The sequence below is a fragment of the Onychomys torridus genome, chromosome 3 (genome assembly GCF_903995425.1).
Source record: "Onychomys torridus chromosome 3, mOncTor1.1, whole genome shotgun sequence".
In the NCBI taxonomy this organism is placed as follows: domain Eukaryota; kingdom Metazoa; phylum Chordata; class Mammalia; order Rodentia; family Cricetidae; genus Onychomys; species Onychomys torridus.
This window is the reverse complement of record NC_050445.1, coordinates 1,795,545-1,815,879: the sequence shown is the minus strand read 5'-3', so window position 1 is coordinate 1,815,879 and position 20,335 is coordinate 1,795,545. Positions and strand designations below refer to the sequence as shown.

The 20,335-nt window shown below is 47.7% G+C and overlaps 1 protein-coding gene across 2 annotated transcripts in view; it reads left to right on the top strand.

Moving 5' to 3' along the window:
• Positions 1 to 20,335, top strand: part of Prkag2 (protein kinase AMP-activated non-catalytic subunit gamma 2) — a 155,677-nt gene that overhangs the window by 43,834 nt on the left and 91,508 nt on the right. For both annotated transcript variants that reach the window (XM_036180435.1, XM_036180436.1), the window contains exon 2: positions 9,839 to 10,053. In XM_036180435.1, coding sequence (XP_036036328.1) covers positions 9,839 to 10,053 — 215 coding nt within the window. The remainder of the gene's footprint in view (positions 1 to 9,838; positions 10,054 to 20,335) is intronic.

Below are 20,335 nucleotides of genomic sequence, written 5' to 3'. Positions count from 1 at the left end.
TTTGTGTTTACATTAAAATGTAAAAACCTCCATGGAGAATAATGGAGCAGTGAATAGCAATTATGCACAGATTGTCCTTGTCAAAGGGGACCCAAATCTAAGTCATGGCCCTTATTCTTCATAGCGTTGGGATGTGGTTAGTGAAGGGAAGCAGAGAATTCAATGAAATACTCTTAGAGATGGTCTCTGTCTTACCATGTGGTCCCAATTGAGAGACTTGAATTCTCACAAGGAGAAGGAGGCCTACAGGAATCATCAAGAGAGAACAGGACAGAATCAGGGTAGAGCATTGGTCTTGATAGTGAGGTCCACGTACCCTTTAGTCACTAAGAATTATTCTCAGAAGCTGGGTAATGGTGGTGCACACCTTTAACACCAGCACTCGGGAGGCTATGGCAGGTGGATGTCTGTGAGTTCAAAGCCAGCCTGGTCTACAGAACAAATTGCAGGACAGGCTCCAAAGCTACACAGAGAAACGCTGTCTTGAAAAACCAAAGGGGGGAAAAGAAGAATCATTCTCAGAATCCAATGGTTTCCCTATTCCACCTCTGTGAAGCTAGAAATGTGTATGTGTGTGTGTGTGTGTGTTACATTGAGAACACGTATCATATAGAGTGGTGTATATTAATAGAATGTTATATGTATTTTATTACTAGTAATATATGTCTTTCAACCAAAACTACACATTGAATAAGCTGAATGGAAAAGTAGATGCATGGATCTAACATCGTCTCTTGACCCATATATTAAACACATCTATAATACATAAAAATACATACCACTCCCTTCCCTTTTTGTTTTATTTTAAATATATATTAGTCAGAAATTATTAATATCTGTAACTATAAAAATTGAGGATGCCAAGGAGCTGTTGTTCATGTGATCATAAGTATCTCTTATATGATCACTATATTATAAATTAAAACTGAGGGCCTGTTAAAATACTGACTCATTTACAAATGGCAAAAATAATATTAGACAGTGTTTTTTTGGAGAGTGTAAAGGGTCCCGAAACCAATGTTTTTGGCTGAGACAGCAGCAGGCTCAGGCTCTGGGAGGAGCCTGAGCCAGGGATGAGGACAGGTGGAATGGGCCATGATCATTCTGGAGTGCATCCCAGCAAGGCAGATGGAGAAGTGGCCTAGAAATGTGACCTAGCAACTCAGATTGTAGGTCAAAGAGAAAGAGAATAAAATGATTGAAGTCACAGGTGGGAAAATGTCACGTGGAAAACACCACTGGAGGAAGAGGGTCTGTTAGCCCAAAAGTCACCTTGATGTAGTACTTACCCCCAGAACAAAGTAACTGGGTGAACTAAGCGTAGAACTGGTCTTGTTTTTTTATGTTTGGTTGTTTTGGGGTTGGCTGGTTGGTTGGTCTTTGAAACAGGGTCTCGTGTATCTCAATCTGGCCTCAAGCTTGGTTTGATGGTGGAAGATGACCTTGAACTTCTGATCCTCCTGCCTCTGTCTCTCAAATGCTGAGATTACAGACATGCACTACCATGCCCAGTTTTATGCAGTACTAGGGATAAAAACCGGAGCCTCATTCATATTAGCAACCGTGCTCATACTCGGATCCCTGAAGTGTGGCACTTGGAAGTAGTCCTTATGGTCTGTAGCTCAGGTTTCTTAAACTACTGTGGATAAAATACCATATTGTCCTGGTACCCCCTAAAGAAGGGCTTCCCAGCTGCATCTTGGCTGACCCTGGCTTGAAGGGTACCTGACGATGGGTGTGACGTAGACTTCCCAAAGGGAAACTGTCTGCTTTAGGAAGGAAGGCTGCTTGTCACCCTCACAGTGCCAAGGCAGAGGGACCACAGGTCTGAGGGTAGCAGGAGGTGGACCCTGCTTGGACTTCAGCTGTCACACTCCTACAAAAGACAAGCAGGTGATCAGAAACAGCTGAGTGGACTTGAGTTCCCAGTGAGCCGCCCTTCTCCTGGGATCTTGTATTAATGGCGCTAACTAGCTGTCCAGTGCACACTGCTGTTGGGCGTTCTGGAGTTCTTTGCTTTTACCTTGTAATCACCACAAAACTCCCTAGGGCAGCTCTCATTTTCAGACAGAGTCTGGGGCATTCAGGGTAGCGTGACTGCATTTACAAGTGCTAAGCTAGACACTGAACACAGACTCACCTGAGGCCGCACAGCTGGTGACTGGGGGTTGCACTCAGGTTCCAGATCTGGGGTGTCTGTCAGCCCTTAAACAGTGTGGGAGCAAAGGCTCGAAGCTGGAGGTCACATCTGCAAGAACAGGGACATTTAGCTGGGATTGCCAAGGGCCTTTTCACAGAGGAGCAGGAACATTTTTGGGAGCCAATAAGGAAAGGAGGTGAAGGCTTAAATTCAGGAGCCGGCAAGAGCAGAAGCCTGTGCCCCTCCAGACCAGTGGGATGGAGAGAGGCTGCCAGTGGCCAGGCCTGGTGGGGAGAAGGTGGAGGGCAGCAGAGAGCACACACACACACTTTCTCCCATCTCCAATAAGAAGCAGTGTGAGAGGCAGAGAGTGTCTTCTCCACCACGCATTGCAGCACCTGAGCGCAGTACCTGCGGCACCAAGGTGCCATGCCTGTCTTTGACATCAAGCAGGAGAGGGTTGAGGGGCAGTATAGGGAGGACTGGATGGTGACTAGGCCAGAGAGGCCTTGGAAACAAGGTTAAAAGTAATAACAGAAGCCAGACCAAGTTGCAAAGGCATATAATCCTGTTACCCCAAAAGTTAAGGTAGGAGGAGGGCAAGTTCAGCTCTGGTCTGGGGTACAGAGTGAGTTCAAGGCCAACTTAGCAAGCCCTGGGCAAATTGGTGAGACCCTGTCTCAAAATAAAAACTAAAAAGGAGACCGAGGATATGGCTTAGTGGTAGAGTGCCTGCCTTTCATGCTGGAGGCCTTGGGTTCAAATCCTAATACTAGCCGGGCAGTGGTGGCGCACACCTTTAATCCCAGCACTCGGGAGGCAGAGGCAGGTGGATCTTTGTGAGTTCGAGGCCAGCCTGGTCTACAGAGTGAGTTCCAGGAAAGGCGCAAAGCTACACAGAGAAACCTTGTCTCGAAAAACAAAACAAAACAAAAAAAAAAAAAAGAAAGAAAAGAAACAATCCTAATACTGCAAATGAATTAATTAAAAGTCACCGTCTTCCTTGAGGGAAGACACCCTAAGCAAACAGTCACTGGGTAGCTGCTTCTGCCGCCATGTCCCTCGGCCTCCAGTGTCACACACACCACCGTGACTCCTGTATGGTCTAATGACTCTGTCCCCTTTGACAGTGATGGTTCTTCAGCAGCAAGGATTTTTGTCTCTCCATGTTCATGGCATTTTCGCCCAGCACCCTCCTTATGCCCCTGCTCCCCTTATGGCCCTCATCCTTATCCAAACTAAGAACGCTAATCAGGCCCTCATCACTATGACAGGCAGTTTGTGCTTCAAAAAGCCGCACTGACCTTCCCTCACTCCCACCCCATGTCATGTGAACAGTTGCTATCCCTCTGGCCTGTTAGATTTGCAGTCAGCAAAGTGGAGTCTGTCTTTCTGTCACCCATGCATGAAAAGCCCAATGCTGTCTCCTGGGTCCAGCCTGGTCCATTCACACAAGAGAGTCTGGATCAGAGCACATGCATAGCCTCGGGGCATTCTTTGTATCAGGGCATAGGAGGTGGGCTTGCTTCTGTGCCCATGGTGAGTTAGGGGTAAATCCAGGCCGAGAGCGCAGAGCATCTGAAGCCCAGGCCTCTGCTTCAGCCTTGCCCGGCAGTCTTAAGGGCAGGGCTCTATTCTCTGCATTGGCGTCTCTGTCCACCCTTCTCCTCCCACTGCTCAGCTGCAGCCCCCACTGCCAGCATGGCCAGCCAGGCCCTGTGAAGTCACCGGCTCATGGCTCCCTGGTGTCTGGAGACACTTGCCTGGCATTCTGTGTGGCTGCCAGGGTCCAGTTCTGTTCACTCACTGGCCTCATTCATGGGCTTTGCAGCAGCCAGGGAGAAAAAAATCAAAGCCATTGTTCGCCCTCAGAGCTGACACCAGCCCTCAGCAAAACCTTTTAGAAGCAGGGGAGGACTGCTTCTCAGAAGAGACCTGACAAGGGAACCATCTGGCTTCCTTCCTGGGTTACCATGGGCATCCCCACCTTGTATGAACGTCACCTGCACTGGAGACCAGCCATGTTGTTCTCTGTGTTGAAGACCCTGTCCTCAGATGTTGGAGAGGACCTGCTACCTCCAGCTGCGGGCTGGCTGCTCCTGTCTGAGCGCCTCCTGCCTCGGGGACACATATATTTAACATAGGGGATGGTTGGAGGTGCTGGGTCTGCTGCTGATTTTGCTCGATTTCCCACACCACACCTGAACTGGGCCTCCGGCTTCCTCATCCTCCTGCACCAAGCTGGGCCCCAGAAGCTGCCTGGGAGCTACTGATGTGCAGAACAGGCACCTGGCTCTTGTAGATAGCCAAGTTGTAGTCTGTCCTTCGAGAAAGTAGTAATGAGTCTGTATTAGAAGCACACCCCCAGGATAGCTATGAATGTAGCCTAACCCAGTCACAAACTTACTTGAGACATGATGAGATTCTTTTAGGATTTTCTTGTGTTACTTGTGTGGTTATTGAGCATAAGCTTTATAAATGGCAGCAGCTGTCACAACATCAACAGGCTGGACGCACTGCACTTTGGGGTTGTAAAGGAACGGAGACACGAGGCAGCCTTGTCTCCCTTGCCCCTTGACTCACTAGTGGTGACACCAATATTCAAAGAGAAAATCACTCAGGAATGTCCTCACCAGCCCTGTGGCCTTCCCTAACTAACTACTGAGAAGCTGGCACCCTCGTGGTGACAGTCGAGACCCCTGCCTTCCCTGCCAGCATGGAGGAAAAGCTGCCTGGCCAAGGCCACCCAGTGTTGGGGGGGGCACTCGAGTCCCAGGCCCAGCCCCTCCTCTGCACACCCTCCCCTCCCTTAGTCCTCTTCCTGCCCTTTCCAGGTGCCTGGTATCCAGACTCGCCTGTAGGCCTGTGAAGCCCTTTCTCAGAGAGAGTCGTGTGGCTGAAATGGAATTTTACATCTTTAGCCCTGTGCCTTGACAGCATCTCGATTTATTTATAGTAAAGGAGTTTGGGAGCTGGAGTCAGGTCGTATGAACTCGGCAATCTGCTTGACAAAAGGAAGTGAAGTAATTAAATGTCCTCTGCCCACCAGCTGCTTCAGCCACAGTGTAGGTGACTGAGAAGCAGGTGACCCAGAATGTGTGGGGACTCTGCATGCAGCAGGATGTGCTGCAGGGTGCTGGAAGACATTTTACTCCTCGGGGAGAAGAGGGGGCATATTTTTTATTCTAGGAAGGTTCTTCCCTGTCCCACTAAACTAATCATATCTTCTCACACATATGCATGTGTGAGCCTTGCCCTGCATCTGGCGTTTCACCTGTCCCTTCGCCTCACACATTACCCTTCCCCCTCTGCCATGGTCTGTATCTAGAATGTTCCCCAGTGACCCACATGTTAAAGGCTGGGTCCCCAACTTGGTGCTTGTGGGAAACTTAAGCAGTAAGGCCTGGTAGGAGGTCTTTAGTCCTTGGGATTGTTTCCTTGAAGGGCACTGTGGGTCCTTCGTCTCCTCCTCCTCCTCCTCCTCCTCCTCCTCCTCCTCCTCCTCCTCCTCCTCCTCCTCCTCTTCCTCCTCCTCTCTGTGACCTGGCCATGAGGTGGGCTCTTGCCACACACTCTTATCATGCTGGGCCACCATTGGCCCAGAGCAGCAGGCTAGCCCATCATGGACTGAAACCATGGGCCAGGGTAAGCCTCTTCTTCTGTTCAGTCGGTGTCCTGGGGTTCATAGTCCCAGAAAGCTGCTGTGCATTTGTCTCTCCCTGGGTGTTCCTGGCTCAGAGAGGGGAGCATGACAGAGGTGAGGCAGGCGGGTGGAAGATGAAGACACCTCACGGCCTTAGAAAGAGTCGATAGTTATTCTTGAAGGGGTGGAAAAGCGTCTAGCCACATCAAAAGTAGGGTACCCATCCCGGCAGAAAAGGCCGTTCGTTCTGCTTGCTGCTTACCCGAGGAGATCGGCCCGTGCTAGCTGTGGCCCAGCGCCCCTCAGCCTCCAGCGTTCTCCCCTGGCCTCCATTGGAGTGAGTCAGGATCTTCCAGCATTTGTACAGACAACCTACAAGGACTCAGGGCCACAAAGTTTGATGGCTTGTACCTTTTTGAGCCCTCTTGAGCAAGCTGCCTACATTCTCTTCCAATGGTTTCCACTGGAAAGGTGAATGTTAGCTACGCAAAGAACCAGCAGGGAGTTTTCCCTGCCAGTGAGGCCCCTCACCCAGCAGTGACTGGGCCTCTTCCAGGGGAATGGTGTGAGGAGATAGCTTCTTGCAAAGACGGACAGACAGACCAAGGGAGGGAGGGAGCCTGTACTCTACAGACAGCAGTCAGCTCAGGATGACGAAGCCCTGTCTCTAGCTCTGCTGGAAGTGCACAGAGCTGTAGAGAGGACTCGTCAGGGGGGACATGTGCTTAAACACATGGCTTGCCAGCTGCTCATAAAAAGAACAATGGGTAGAAAAACTAATTTTCAAACTGTGTAATACACACTTGTATAGTTACTTTCCCTGTTGCTATGACAGAATGCTTGACAAACCGACGTGAGGAAGAAAGGGTCACGCTATGGGACAGTCCAGTAGCAAGAAAGGCTTAGTAGCAGGAGCTAAGGCGACTGGTCACATTGCTTCTGCAGTCTGGAAATAGACTGAATGCTGATGCACAGCTAACTTTACCCTTTGTCCAGTCTGGGACACCCAGTCCATGGGATGATGCTACCCACAGTTAAACCTCCTGGGAGCACCCTGATAGACACACCCGGAGGTGTGCTTCTCTGGAAATTCTAAACCCAGTCAAATTGACAATGAAGACTAAACATTGCCCACCATACCCACAACGTAGAGCAGGGAAGTAGAAAAGATGTGAGGGACAACTTTCCTTCTGCTTGTTCCCTTCCCTGGGGACCTGCAGACATCTGCGGATCGGCAGGATGTATATATAAAATCCTTCCCCCTTCCTAAAATTCCAGATGGTATCATGCCATGCCAAGGGCTCCATGCCTCTTCTACTTACCACTTCCTCACATGGAGAGGATGGGAGGCTGACCCCTTCCCACCAGGCACCGCGCTGCGGTGACTCACCACAGGATAAACAGGTGGGTGTGTGAGCTCTGCTCTCAAGATCAGCACTGTAGTAACACAGTCACTTGGAGAGGAGAAGCAGGTCTGAGGAATGAACTAACATGCTCACCTGTGTGAGCATGCAGCTGCACATGTATATGATCAGAGGACAGTCTTGGGTGCTGCTCTTCCGGAGATATCTACCTTGGGTTTGGGTTTGGTTTGTTGGTTTGTTAGTTTGTTGGTTAGTTAGTTAGTTAGTTAGTTAGTTAGTTTGTTTGTTTGTTTGCGATAGGGTCTTGCACTTGGCCTGGAATTTTCCAAGTAGGCTAGGTGAGCCCCTGGGGTCCTTCTGTCTCTACCTCCCAAAACTAGGGTTCCAAGCACACAGCCACTATGCCTAGTTTTTGTTTTCTTTGTTTGTTTGAAATAGTTTCTGGGAATCAAACTCTGGTCCTCATTCTTGCAAACCAAAAACTTTACTGACTGAGCCTTCTCCCTACCCCACATCTGTAGTTGTGATCAGCAAAGTGTGGCCTTCACAGAGGCACATGTTCTTCTTCTGGGTCTTTGAAAATGTGTTTGTGGATGTGGTTTGGACTAGAAATTCTGAATGGTGACTAGGTAAAGTTATAGCCCCCAGGGAATTTTAACTGTGCTCCATGGAGACTGGATATCAGTGCTTTCTGTCAGTGGGTCCAGGAGGAGTTGGAGATTACGGAGGACTGCCCCTGTGTTGACGTGGAAACCCCAGACCTTAGAAATGTTGCCAATGACAATCCTTGGGGGGGGGGGTGTCTCACAGGTTGTTTTTTTTTCAATCCTGACCTACCTGGCCCACCCTGCTCTGTTACACCTCATCAGCCCCCAGTCCATCCCATTAGGAGTTAGACATGTCCACAAGGGAAGCACCGAGGCAGAATTGGGTGTCTGGTTGAGACTAAGTGGAGCAAGTAAGGATGAAAGATTTCCTGTTTGATACTCCAAGCTGGCCTGTTCTGACCTCACTACAAGGGGCAGGCTGGCATCCAGCTAGACTTAGTCAGCAACGTAGTGAGTTCAAGGCCAACCAGGGGCATATGAGACCCTATCTGAAAGCAAAACAGAAGTCCAAAACCAAGGAATGGATAGTGCCATGTCCCATCCACTTATGCAGGGCGGGGTCTGTCCCCATCTCTTCTGACCTCTGGTGTTGCCAAGTCATCCTTGCCTTCTCGTTTGTACCTAGATCACCCTCTGCTCCAAGGATCCATTAGTCGATCTCTACCCCCCCCCCCCCCCGCCCCCCGCGCTTGTGTGTTTGTGCACATGCATGCATCTGTGTCTCTTTATTTCTTCCTCTTCTTCTTTGTTCTTCTTTCTTGTTCTTGTTCTCCTTCTCCTCCTCCTTCTCCTTTTCCTCTTCCTTAAAGACAGGGTCTCACCATGGAGCCCTAGCTGACCTGGAACTATGTAAAACAGGCTGGCCTTGACTTCCCAGCGATCTGCCTGCCTCCACCTCCTGAGTGCCATCATGCCCAAACACTTCTCTTATGAGGACACTTACCGTGCTGTATCAGGCCCGTCCCAACCCAGCAGAACCTCACTCAAACTTGATTAACCTGAAAAAACCCTATTTCTAAATAAAGTTGCATTCACAGTACTGGTCACTAGGCCCTAATGCATGCTTCCAGGGACACACATTGACCCATAATAGTTAACTGGCAACAGATTGGGTATGCATGTGTGGTGGTTGCCTATCAAAGACAGATCCTGGGATTGCAGGAGCCCTGTGATGTGAACAACTTTTACTCCTGGCAGATGCATGTCCCCAGTCTCCCTGCAATTTTATATTGATCCCACGTTTTCCCTCCTCCCTTCTCCTGTCTGACTAAGGCCTCTGCATTTTAAAAGCCCCTTTATGGCCAGCCTCTTCTGGCATGTACTTCACAATAAGTTCTCAAGACAGGTTATATTACCAGGAATGTTTATAGCCTACATCTCTTGTGTGCATATTCTGTATTGTGTGCATATTTCTGTATGTGTGGGTATGTATGTGTGTATGTGCACATGGATGTCAGAGGACAGCTTTGAGTATCTTCTAAAGCCTAGAACTCACCAAGTGGGTTAGGCTGGCTGGCTGAGCCCAAGAATCTATCTGTCTCCTCTCCCCCAAGTGTGTACCACCATGCCTGACTTGCTTATGTGGACTCCAAGCTCAAGTCCTTATCCTTGCAAGGCACGCACTCTCCTGTTCACCCATACAGTCATGTGACTTCTTTAGCAGTGACCTTGGTTCTGTTGAGCTCTCTATTTCCCTGTAAGCTAGCTCCACCAATATGGCTCCACTGTGTTTGCTGTTAGCACAAGCTTGGGAGGGATGGAGAAGAGAGAAAGCAAGCAGTATTGGCCAAGGGAAGGGCAAGACCATGTGGAGGGGTGAAGAGGTCAGCCCGAATGATGTCAGGACTATATGAACACCCCCAACACTGGGACCTGTGCACACCTCACCATGGATGGTGAGGCGGTTTCTGAACCCTAAACTTCTCTAAGAGGCTGTGAACACACGTAAGAAACTCTTCCCTGATTTCTGCATTTAATGTTTCAGGGTTTTTTTGTCAGAGGGCGATACGGGCTCTCAGAAATAGAGAGCCTCCTCTTCTCTGCCAAGGCCGCACTTTTAATAAGCTCTGTCCTGTGCCTCCAGCCTCCAGCGTCTCCTCTTCTCCGTCAACACCCACCCAAGTGACCAAGCCGCACCCATTTCCCCTGGAGTCATACAAGCAGGAGCCTGAACGCCTGGAAAACCGCATCTGTGCTTCTTCATCCCCACCGGACACCGGCCAGCGCTTCTGCCTGGCCTTTCAGAGTCCAGTGCGCCAGCCACTGGCGTCCCCCACATACCATGCTCCTCTAAGAACCGTAAGTCTGCACCTTCTTCCCAGGGTGGGGCTGGACTAAACTCTGGGAGGGAGGACGGAGCTTCCCCACACCAGCTGAGGCTGTGTACTGCTAGTTTTTGTGAATTGTATTGTCATCAGCCATAGGCTAGGAGAAACATATAAGGTCCAGTTGGAATCAAAGGAGAAACTGTGTCATCCTCTCGACTTGGAGTATGACCAGGAGAAAGTCTGTTCCCTCCACTTCTTAAAACTCATGCTTTGGAAGCACCATTTGGATTTACCTTGACTAGGTTGCTAAACTGTCAACAGCAAAGCAGAATAAGATTTTTAAAATAAAGAAAAAAGAAAGAAAGAAAGAAACAAACAAACAAACAAACAAAGGGATTGTATTCTAGAGTTTTAAGGTCTGGCATCACCTGACTTGAGGTAGGTTCGTAGAAAATCACTTGGAGGAAGTGGGACAATATGTCTTTGTGGCTGTCAGAGGATTAGCTGAGAAGGTCTGGGGTTGTTGATGGATATTGCCCAAGTCAACACAGTACCCCATGCATGGAGACCCTACCACAGTAGCCTGTTCAGTTTGAGTCAGGTACTGTCCGAGCCCCAGCCTCGTCCCCGAGCTCGTGAGGACGTGCCAGCATAGATGGAGCCATGTCATTCCATCATGTTGGTTTCTTTTCCTGGGACGTTGACAGAAAAGCACAGTCTGCCCTCCATGTCCACTGGAGATTTGTTCCAGGATCCCGAGGGAACCAACATCCTTGTGTGCTTAATCCCTTTTGTAAAATGGCATGGGTTTGACACGGTGCCTAGGCACATCCCCTGGAGATTTTTAAGCCATCTTTGGAAAACGTAATTGGTAACACAGTCCATGGCATGGTCAACCTATTGTATCGTTTAGACAGTAAGGATGCATAACCGGTACAGTGACAGTCTTGTTTCAAATGTTTCCAATCTGCAGTCTATTAAATAGACAGTGCAGAACATGTAGAGAAGAAAGCCAAGTATCCCATACAATGAAGACTTAAAAGAGCACATTGCATTTCCCCACAATTCTGAAGCGAAAAGTCCAAAGCCAGTGTTTGTGGGGATGAGGTGAGCTTCCTCCAGGCTTCCACCACCGCGCAGCTCCCTGGGTGATATTTCTAATGGCAGTTTCCCTTTGGGAAGATGGAACAGTCTGGGAGATGGATGTTATAGTGGTTCCATGAGAATGTGGAGACATTTATGTCATGAAGCTGCGTGTTTACAGTGATCCTCTGCTGAGACCTGTCTTGTCAGGTATCTGCAGCTCATCACAGCAAAAGAATGATCCTGTCCATGGTACTTGAGCACTTAAAGCTACAGAAAACCAGGTTGACCACCAGGGCTCCCCACTTACGTTTGAAATTATGTGTTTCCGGAAGTGGAAAAGAAGGCTTGTTAGGTTAAGTACTTGCCACACAAACATAAGGACTCGAATTCAGATCTCCAGCACCTATGCAAAAGCTGGGTGCAGTGGCACAAATCTGTAACCCCAGTTCTGGGGTGGGAGGGAGAGGAGGCAAATAGATTTGTGGAGATTGCTGGCCCTCCAGCCTAGCTGAATTAACTAACTTGGGATAAGCCTCAAGTTCAATGAAGCGACCCTGTGTCAAAATATAAGGTAGAGAACCACGGAAGAATACATCTGATGCCACCTCTGGCCTCCACATGCCTGCTTACACACAAGGCACACACTCATCATAACACACGTGTACACTCGTATATCACAAATCAGAAAGGGATGTCACCACTGGCTAGTTGCCATTAACACACCTAACCACCAGTAAACGTCATCTTGGGAGGGCTGCCCCCACCTGGCACTGTCTGCAGCCTCTGCAGCCATAGTGGAGCAGATGGTATTTGAAGTTCATACAAAATTTGTCCCTTTATAATTGGATTTTGTTGGATGTCTTTAATTTATGGGCTGTTCCTTAAGAGCTTGACTGATTTTGTTAATTTTGTTACTGGCATAATCTTCATGAAGAGATATGAGCTGCTTGAAGATTTCTGGGCCCTAAAAATATTTCAACATAATTTATCTCCGCTCTTCAGAATAGAGGCTCTTTCCATAAACAGGAACTGTGAAGGTCATTTTTTTGTAAAGTCAGCTCCCATGAATTTTATTCTCAAGTTGGAAAGGGACGGGAGTGAATATCTGTCTTTAGTGACAGCACTTATTGAAATCGTTTATTTATTCAGCAAATAAATACAGGCTGGAGATGTGGCTCGGTTGGTAAAATGCTTGTCCAGAATGCATGAAGCCCTGTGTTCAGTCTCCAGCACCACATACACCAGGCTTGGTGGAGGGTTCTTATAATCCTAGTATTTGAGAGGTAGAGACAAGAGAATCAGAAGTTTAAGGTTATCCTCACCTACCTAATGATGCTAAAGAAAGTCATGGTCATTTCACCATGACCTCGGCAAGACTGCCTCTGAACCCCTGCACAGCCAAGGGCCAGAGACGTAGACTGGGAGTGGTGATTGGGAGTAAAGACGTAGTGATGGTGTGAACTCTCTCAAGAAGCTTGATGTGGGACCTACAGAGATGCTCCTGTGCTTGTGTATGGTCAGGTCCATTTTTCCACTTTTTTTAGGGGGGCAGAGGGGGGTTCAAGACAGGGTTTCTCTGTAAAACAGTCCTGGCTGTCCTAGAACTCACTCTGTAGACCAGGCTGGCCTTGAACTCACAGAGATCCATCTGCCTCTGCCTTCCCAGTGCTGGGATTAAAGGCGTGCACCCACCACCACCCAGCTCCTTTCTCTATTCTTGTACAGATCAGGACCCATTGCCTAGGGAATGGTGTTGCCCATGGGGGTGATGCTTCCCACATCAATTAACTTAATTAAGACAGTCCCCCATAGACATTCACACAGTCCAACCCAATGTAGACAGTCCCTCACTGAGACTCTTCCCAGGTGACTCTAGGTCATGTCAAGTTGACCATTAAAGTGAGTGTGCCCATATCACAAGCATGTGTATACACACACACACACACACACACACACACACACACACACACACACACATACACTTTGCTGCCAAGCACTCCACTACTAAGCTAAACCCTTGGTCTTGGAATTTCACTTTTGGGCTATGTCTTGAGTCAGAGTCCCTGTGAGCAGAGTTTGAGGTGTGAGTATCATTAAGGGAGTAATCTCAGAAAGAGGGGAGGGAAGGGAAGACCCTAAACCATGGTATGGTTCCAGTGGAAACGGAGCTCTGCCCCATGAACTTGGATCTCCAGAACTGTGAACCAATGTAGACTTCTCTACTTCAGCAGCAGTTTGTGCCCAGCATTCCATCGTCGTAATACAAAGCTAATGAATACACAGTCCAGCATCAAGGATCTGGGAGGTCTGGTCTCTTGGAGCCCTCCCACCTTGGCCTGCAGAGGTTTGGCTGTGTTCTCATGTAACCTCTTCACCTGCTTGCATCCTTCCCATCTCAGTCCTTTTGGACTCCCCATGAGCTCATCAACTTTCCTTTCAGGGCAGGGGACAAGCTGACAGTCTGGTGCATTCTAAGTGTGCATCTAGCCAAGCCCCTCCTTTACCCTGAATTACCACTTATAGGCTCTGCCTCATAGAATACAGTCAAAGGGAGGATGAAGGCTTCAGCATGAATTAAGAGAAACACAGTTCAGTCAGATAATAAGTTATTACTGCCTTAAGTCACTGAGTTATGGGGGCAATTGTTACAGGATAATAGATAACTAACATTCATTTCCTTGTAGGAAGGTGACTGAGCAAAAGATAATCTTTTTTTTAAAAAAACTGTGTCAACCAACTTCATCAGCAAGATCTCTAGTTTATCTAGTCTTAAATATTGGGGGGACCTCTGACCAGTCACCTTATATTTTGAGACAGAATCTTTCACCAAATCTGTGGCTCACTTATCCAGCTAGAGTGGTTGGCCAGCAAGCCTTGGTGATCCTCTTGTCTCTACCTCCCTAGTGCTGAGATTACAAATGCCTGGTGGCATCTTTTTATGTGGGTACTGGGAGTTGAACTCAAATCTATATGCTAATACAACAAGCACTTTATGGACTGTGCCATCTCCTCAACACAGCCTTATTTTGTGTTAGTCTCCTTAAGATAGAAAAGCTCTTTACTGTGGTTTGGTCATTACACATTACATACCTGTGGCATGCCATCAGCCTATGCCCATAAATACATGCAAACATGTACCAGTTAAAAACCCTTTCAGACAAGGCTTCATATATCCTAGGCTGGCCTCAGACTGTGTAGCTGAGGGTGATCTTGAACTTCTGATCCTCCTGCAAGTGCTGGGGTGGTGGGTCTGTGCTCTGTGCCTGCTTTATGTGGTGCTCAAGATCAAACCCAGGGCTTTGTGCATGCTAGACAAGCCCTCTACTGAACGAGCCACATCCAGTGCTCTACATTATTTTTTAATTGCAAAAGCACTCTTAAAAATCTATAAATATTTCAAATCATGTGACATTAAGAAGTTTTTGTGGGTACTACTTTGGTTTTATATTCCTGACTACCACTTCAAATACCCAGTGACAACCTAATAAGGACTTGCCTCAAGCGGGTCTGTCCAGAGATGGCAAACTGACATCTCTATCACTCATTACTCACTACAGATTAGATACTTTAAAAATAGTGTGGGGGATTGACATCGGGTCCAGAGGTGGGAGCTGCTGAGAAGGCTGATTGGGATGAGGGTCACAGAGCTGGAGCTTCTGCAGGTGTCAACTGTGACAACAGCTAGAGAACAGCTTGTCTCCTGGCTTCTAGAAAGAGGATTTTAGGCTTCGTTCTTCCTGGGTCCCTGCACTGTCCAGGTCCTGAGTCCAGAAGCAGAAAAGAAGGCAGAGCCCAAGAAAGGAGCTCCACACAATGTCTCTGAGCAATGGCAGGTCTGCAAGAACCGTGTGTATTATTTTCTCCAGGGCTGAGTGCCAGCCAAGGATGCACTAGATCTTAGATCTCTCTCTCTCTCCCTCTCCCTTTTTCTCCCCTTCCCTCCTCCCCCCCCTCCTCCAAATGGTACGATACAGGTGTGTGTACACCCATCACACCTGGCTTCCTTGATGCTGGGGAGCAGAGTCAAGGCTGCGGATGTGCCAGGCACACGCTCTATCACAAAGCCTCCCTCCTCCTGCCTGCTTTTCCCATTCCGCAGGAACTCAGAAGGAAATAATTTGCTCAGCTCTTATTCCCTAAAACCCCCTTATTTGTGGAGTGCTGCCCTGGGCACTGAGTACTCAAGACGATTTTGATAGCCCCTGCCCTGAAAGTCTCCCCAGCAGGAAGAAGGGGTCCCACAGAATCGCTCTGGAGCTAATGCAGTCCAGGGAGTGTTCCCCCTTTCCTCTTGATGACAAAACTCACAGGTGGGGGAGGGGCTTCTGAATATCCACGGGACATGAGGCCATATCAGCACTGTTTCAATCATAGAGATACAAAAGTAGAGAAAAATGAAAATGGAAATTTCCAGTGTGGCTTTCCCCTTCACCTAAGGAGCCAGCACACCTCATGGTTAAATCCATGTCAGTCCATGTTCTCTAACCTGACAAAAGCCAATAGAGGATCTTCCTTAAATTGTTCCATCTTAATGAGTAGCCCTGCCCATGTTTGGGATACTGGTGTCATATAGAGATGGGGCATTCCTCACAGCTTACTATAGCAATCTTCAAATAGTCCCACCGCAGTGGGTGGAATTACAGTCACCGTCTGCCCAAACTGAGCAGATGGAATAGAAAGTATCATCTACCTCTGCCTCGGACCTTAATGCTGGTGTTTTGGGTTTTTTGTTGTTGTTTTGTTTTGTTTTGTTGTTGTTGTTGTTTGGTTTTTCGAGACAGGGTTTCTCTGTATCTTTGGAGCCTGTCCTGGATTAGCTCTGTAGACCGAGCTGGCCTCAAACTCACAGAGATCCACCTGGCTCTGCCTCCCGAGTGCTGGGATTACAGGTGTGTGCACCACCACCTCCCAGCAATGCTGGTGTTTGTTATATAAGAAACCATCATGGGATACTTCACATCCATGCTTATTGATGTATTGTTCACCATAGCAAAGAAATGGAACCAACTTAGGTATCCCCCAAGAGATGAGAGGATAAGAGGCATGTGATATAAATATACATGATGGAATTGTATCCAGCCATGAAGAAAAACGAAATCACAATGTTTGCAGGAAGATCCGTTGAATGGGAAATTATTCTGCCAATGAAATAAACCAGACTCAGACAAATACCACTCTTCTTTGACATGTAGATCCTGAAGTTTAGTCTTATATGTATTTGTTTGTGTGTGTGTGTGTGTGTGTGTGCGCGCGCACACGCGCACAGTGCGTGTGTGCATGTGTATGCATGTGTGACATGAAACAATCATGAGAAGAAAAGAAGTCCTCAAGGGAGGTTGAAGAGGAAGGAAGGGAAGGAGAATAGAATACACGTGATATTAAGGGAGAAGGGGAGGAAGAGGGCCAGTGTAGTTAGAGATTTTCTGCCTGGCCCAGTCAGGATAAATCTCTCTTACCCGCCAGTCCCACAGTCGCTCAGACCCAACCAAGTAAGCACACAGAAACTTATATTGCTTATAAACTGTATGACCGTGGCAGGCTGCTTGTTATCTACTTCTTCTATCTTAAATTAACCCATTTCTGTTAGTCTATACTTTGCCACATGGCTTGTGGCTTACCAGTGTCTCTACATGTTGCTTCTCATGGCGGCGGCTGGCAGTGTCTCTCTCCAGCCTTCTACTTCCCAGAATTCTCTTCTCTCTTGTCCCGCCTATACTTCCTGCCTGGCCACTGGCCAATCAGAACTTTATTTACACAGAGCGATATCCACAGCAGGCCAGCAGGAGGGCAGAGTCTGGGGAGTCGGAGAAACCCAACCAGAAATATGTATGAAAATACCAAAACAAAGTCCATCACTTTGTGCACTATTTTTTTTAATCGAAAGAAAGAAAGAAAGAAAGAAAGAAAGAAAGAAAGAAAGAAAGAAAGAAAGAAAGAAAAAGAAAGAGAAAAGAAAAGAAAGAAAAAAGAAAGGAAGAAAGAGGTGGGAGAAAGATGGGTGAAGAGAGAATGGAAGGGAACAGAAGGAGAAGAAAAAAGGGAGGAGAGAGGAAGGAAGGAAGGAAGGAAGGAAGGAAGGAAGGAAGGATCATAGTCCAAGGCAGGGGTGGAAGCCAAATGGCAGGGTTACTGAGAGAGTGTGAGATAGCAAAGCACAGGCCGAGAGTGTGGGCTGTTGTGTTGCCAGACGTGGTGTGAAGAGAAGTGAGGCTGAGCCAGAGGGAGACAAGGAAAGATATTTCTGTAGTGATGAGGGTGGCTGAAGCATGTTAATGAGCCGAAGAAATGCCATCACAGGTCTGCACCTACAACCCCTTCACCCCGTGCCTCTGCTGGAGGAGACATAGTGCTTGCCTCAGCCTGTGACAAGGACCCAGTAAGATAATTATGCACAATTACTCATCTAAGAGCTCAGCTGCTAGCAAATGTGGATGCCAAGATTTGAGTCACAGCAACTGGGCTCCGCAACCATGTTCTTAGCACAGTTTCACACTGTCTGAAGACTAGTGCTGGCATTTTGTCTCTCTACCTCATGGTGACTCAGCCTCTAAGTTCATATACCTAACTCAGGGCTGGGCCCACTGTGGGAGCCCAAATTACTCAGGGTCAGAGAATCTGAGTTTGCTTTACCCAGCAGGGCTGCATAAGGAGATGATTTGGCCACAGGCGTGTTTACCAGATGTTTGGAAGGGTCTATACTTGGCTGTATGTTGTGCTTTGATCTTGTAATGGGGAGATCTTTTGCCTCTCCCCTTGGCATATTATAAAAAGCCCTTTTGAATAAACCTCTGTGCCGCTGGGTATTGACCCAGGCCCTCCTGAAGCTATTCTGTGCCTCTCTCCTCATCATCTAGGTCTGTCTTTCTATCTGATAGTTTCTCATTCCTCTCTCCTCTACCCAAGAACCCTTTGATAGGTGGAAGCAGGCCAGAACTGGTTTCCCCACAGACTACCACAGCCCACCCTGTCCTGTGAAACACATCTGGCCTATCACTTCAATTTGTGAAGTTTGATTGGCACACACTCACCCTCTCATCTCTTCCCTGTGTTGTCTCATACTAAAACTACAGCCCGGCAAACCCTAAGGGATTTCCATGTAGCCTTTCTTCAGAAGTTTCCAAATCCCTGGCAAATCCATGCCAGAGCTTCCCTTTATACTGGTGTGCAATTAATTGTGAGAAAGTTCAGTACAAAGGGCAGTGAACCTGGTCCCCAGAAATACAGGAGACAAGTAGATGAGCTTTGCTCTGAGACTGTACAACCAGGCCCAGCACAGAGTGCTGTGGGCTTGGCCACCAGTCCTGCCTCCAAGGAGACCTAAGAACCTGACTGCACATGGTATTGGGGAACCAGTAGTCTGTGCAATTCAGATTCAAAGCCTGTGACTCTTCTCCCCCAGAGCATTATAAACTTTTAAGAGTCACTTCAAAACTGATGGAGGAGGTTGAGTAACAAGGTTAGGGAAGATGGAAGGGATTTACATGTCCTTGAGTAAGAACAGGCTGCATTTGAAGGCAGGGGCACAGATGGTCATCATAAACTTGTCACTACCTTCTCTTGCATGTTTTTTTAGAGAAGGGTTTCTGTTTAAATGTAGAATGTCAGTCTGAGGCCCCTATAGTAAAAGACTCAATCCTCAGAATGGTGCTTTTGTTAGGTGGTGGGATAACTTTTTGCTTGTTTGTTTTTTGGTGTTTTGAGACAGGGTTTCTCTGTGTAGTTTTGGTTCCTGTCCTGGAACTCACTCTGCAGACCAGGCTGGCCTTGAACTCACAGAGATCCACCTGGCTCTGCCTCCTGAGTGCTGGGATTACAGGCATGTGCCACCACCCCCTGGCTGTCTCATAGCCTTTAAGAGATGGGCCTTGCAGGAAGATGCTTATATCACTAGGAACATTTATTTGAAGAAGATAGCAGGGCCCAGCCTCTTCCTCTCTGTCTTCTCTCCCTGGCTTGTAACGTGAGTGGTGTGACTCTGCTGCATGCTCCTGTCATGATAAGTGTAACTCTGCTGCATGCTTCTGTCATGATAAGCAGCCTTGCTAGTGACTGAGAACAGTATGCCAACCGGCCGCACACCAGAACTCCCAAACTGAGCCAAAACAGTTTGGAGTTAATAACCTCTGGTGTTTTGTCATAGGGAGAAAAAGCTAGCCTGTACAAGTACACGGGTTACACTTGCCTCTGGTAAAATGATTCCTTTAGAGGCTGGGATCATGATTCAGTGGGTGAAGTACTTGAAAGGCAGACATGAGGACCAGAGTTTGGATCCCCAGAAGATGCCAGGTAGGTGTGGGACCCACATGTAATTCCAGCACTCAGAAGGCTGAGATGGGATTTCCCAGGGCAAGCTGGCTAGCTAGACTAGTAGTATGGCAAGCTTTGAATTCAGCTGGTAGACCCTGCCTCAGATAACATGGAAAGCAATTGAGGAAAACTCTATCAGCCTTGGGCCTCCATGAGTGCACAAACATGTTCACGCACCTACACATATATGTACATGCATGCATGCCATACATACTGGTACATGCAAAAAATATGAAATTAATTTTCTAAAAAGATTTCATTAGTAACAAATTGTAGGGTAGAATTCATGAAGGGAACTAAACCAGAAACAGAAATAAAGCGGCAGCCGTGGGACAGCCATGTACTACATTGACGCTGCAGAGGCAGGACCTTCTTAGAGGAAAGCACTAATTTAAAAATCATTATGTGACAAGATCGACTGGGCCAGCTGCTTCCCAGTTGTGTAGCATGTGGGAGGAGGGGTGAAAGGGTAAGTGACACTGTCATTCGGTTATCCAGGACAGTACAGTACTGGGCACTGTTGAGTGATTTTTTTCCCCTGGGGAGACATTAACAAGCATCTCTTCACCACAGACAGAGAAACAATCAAAGATCAAAGAAACCACTCCACCCAAGTCTAGCTTAGTAAACTATTGAGTTTATTGAGGTTCCTCATAGCCTCATGGGTAACTCAAGGCAACCACATCACTGGAAGGTCACTAGCATGGAGAGGATGCAAGAAAACTGCATCTCTAAACTTCAGAAGAAGCAGTTTTACTGCTTGTATAACCTTAGAAGGGATCCTGTGAATCTTGTAATTTCAGGAACTTCTTTTTTTTTTTTTTGGTTTTTCAAAACAGGATTTCCCTGTGTAGCTTTGTGCCTTTCCTGGAACTCACTTGGTAGCCCAGGCTAGCCTTGAACTCACAGAGATCCACCTG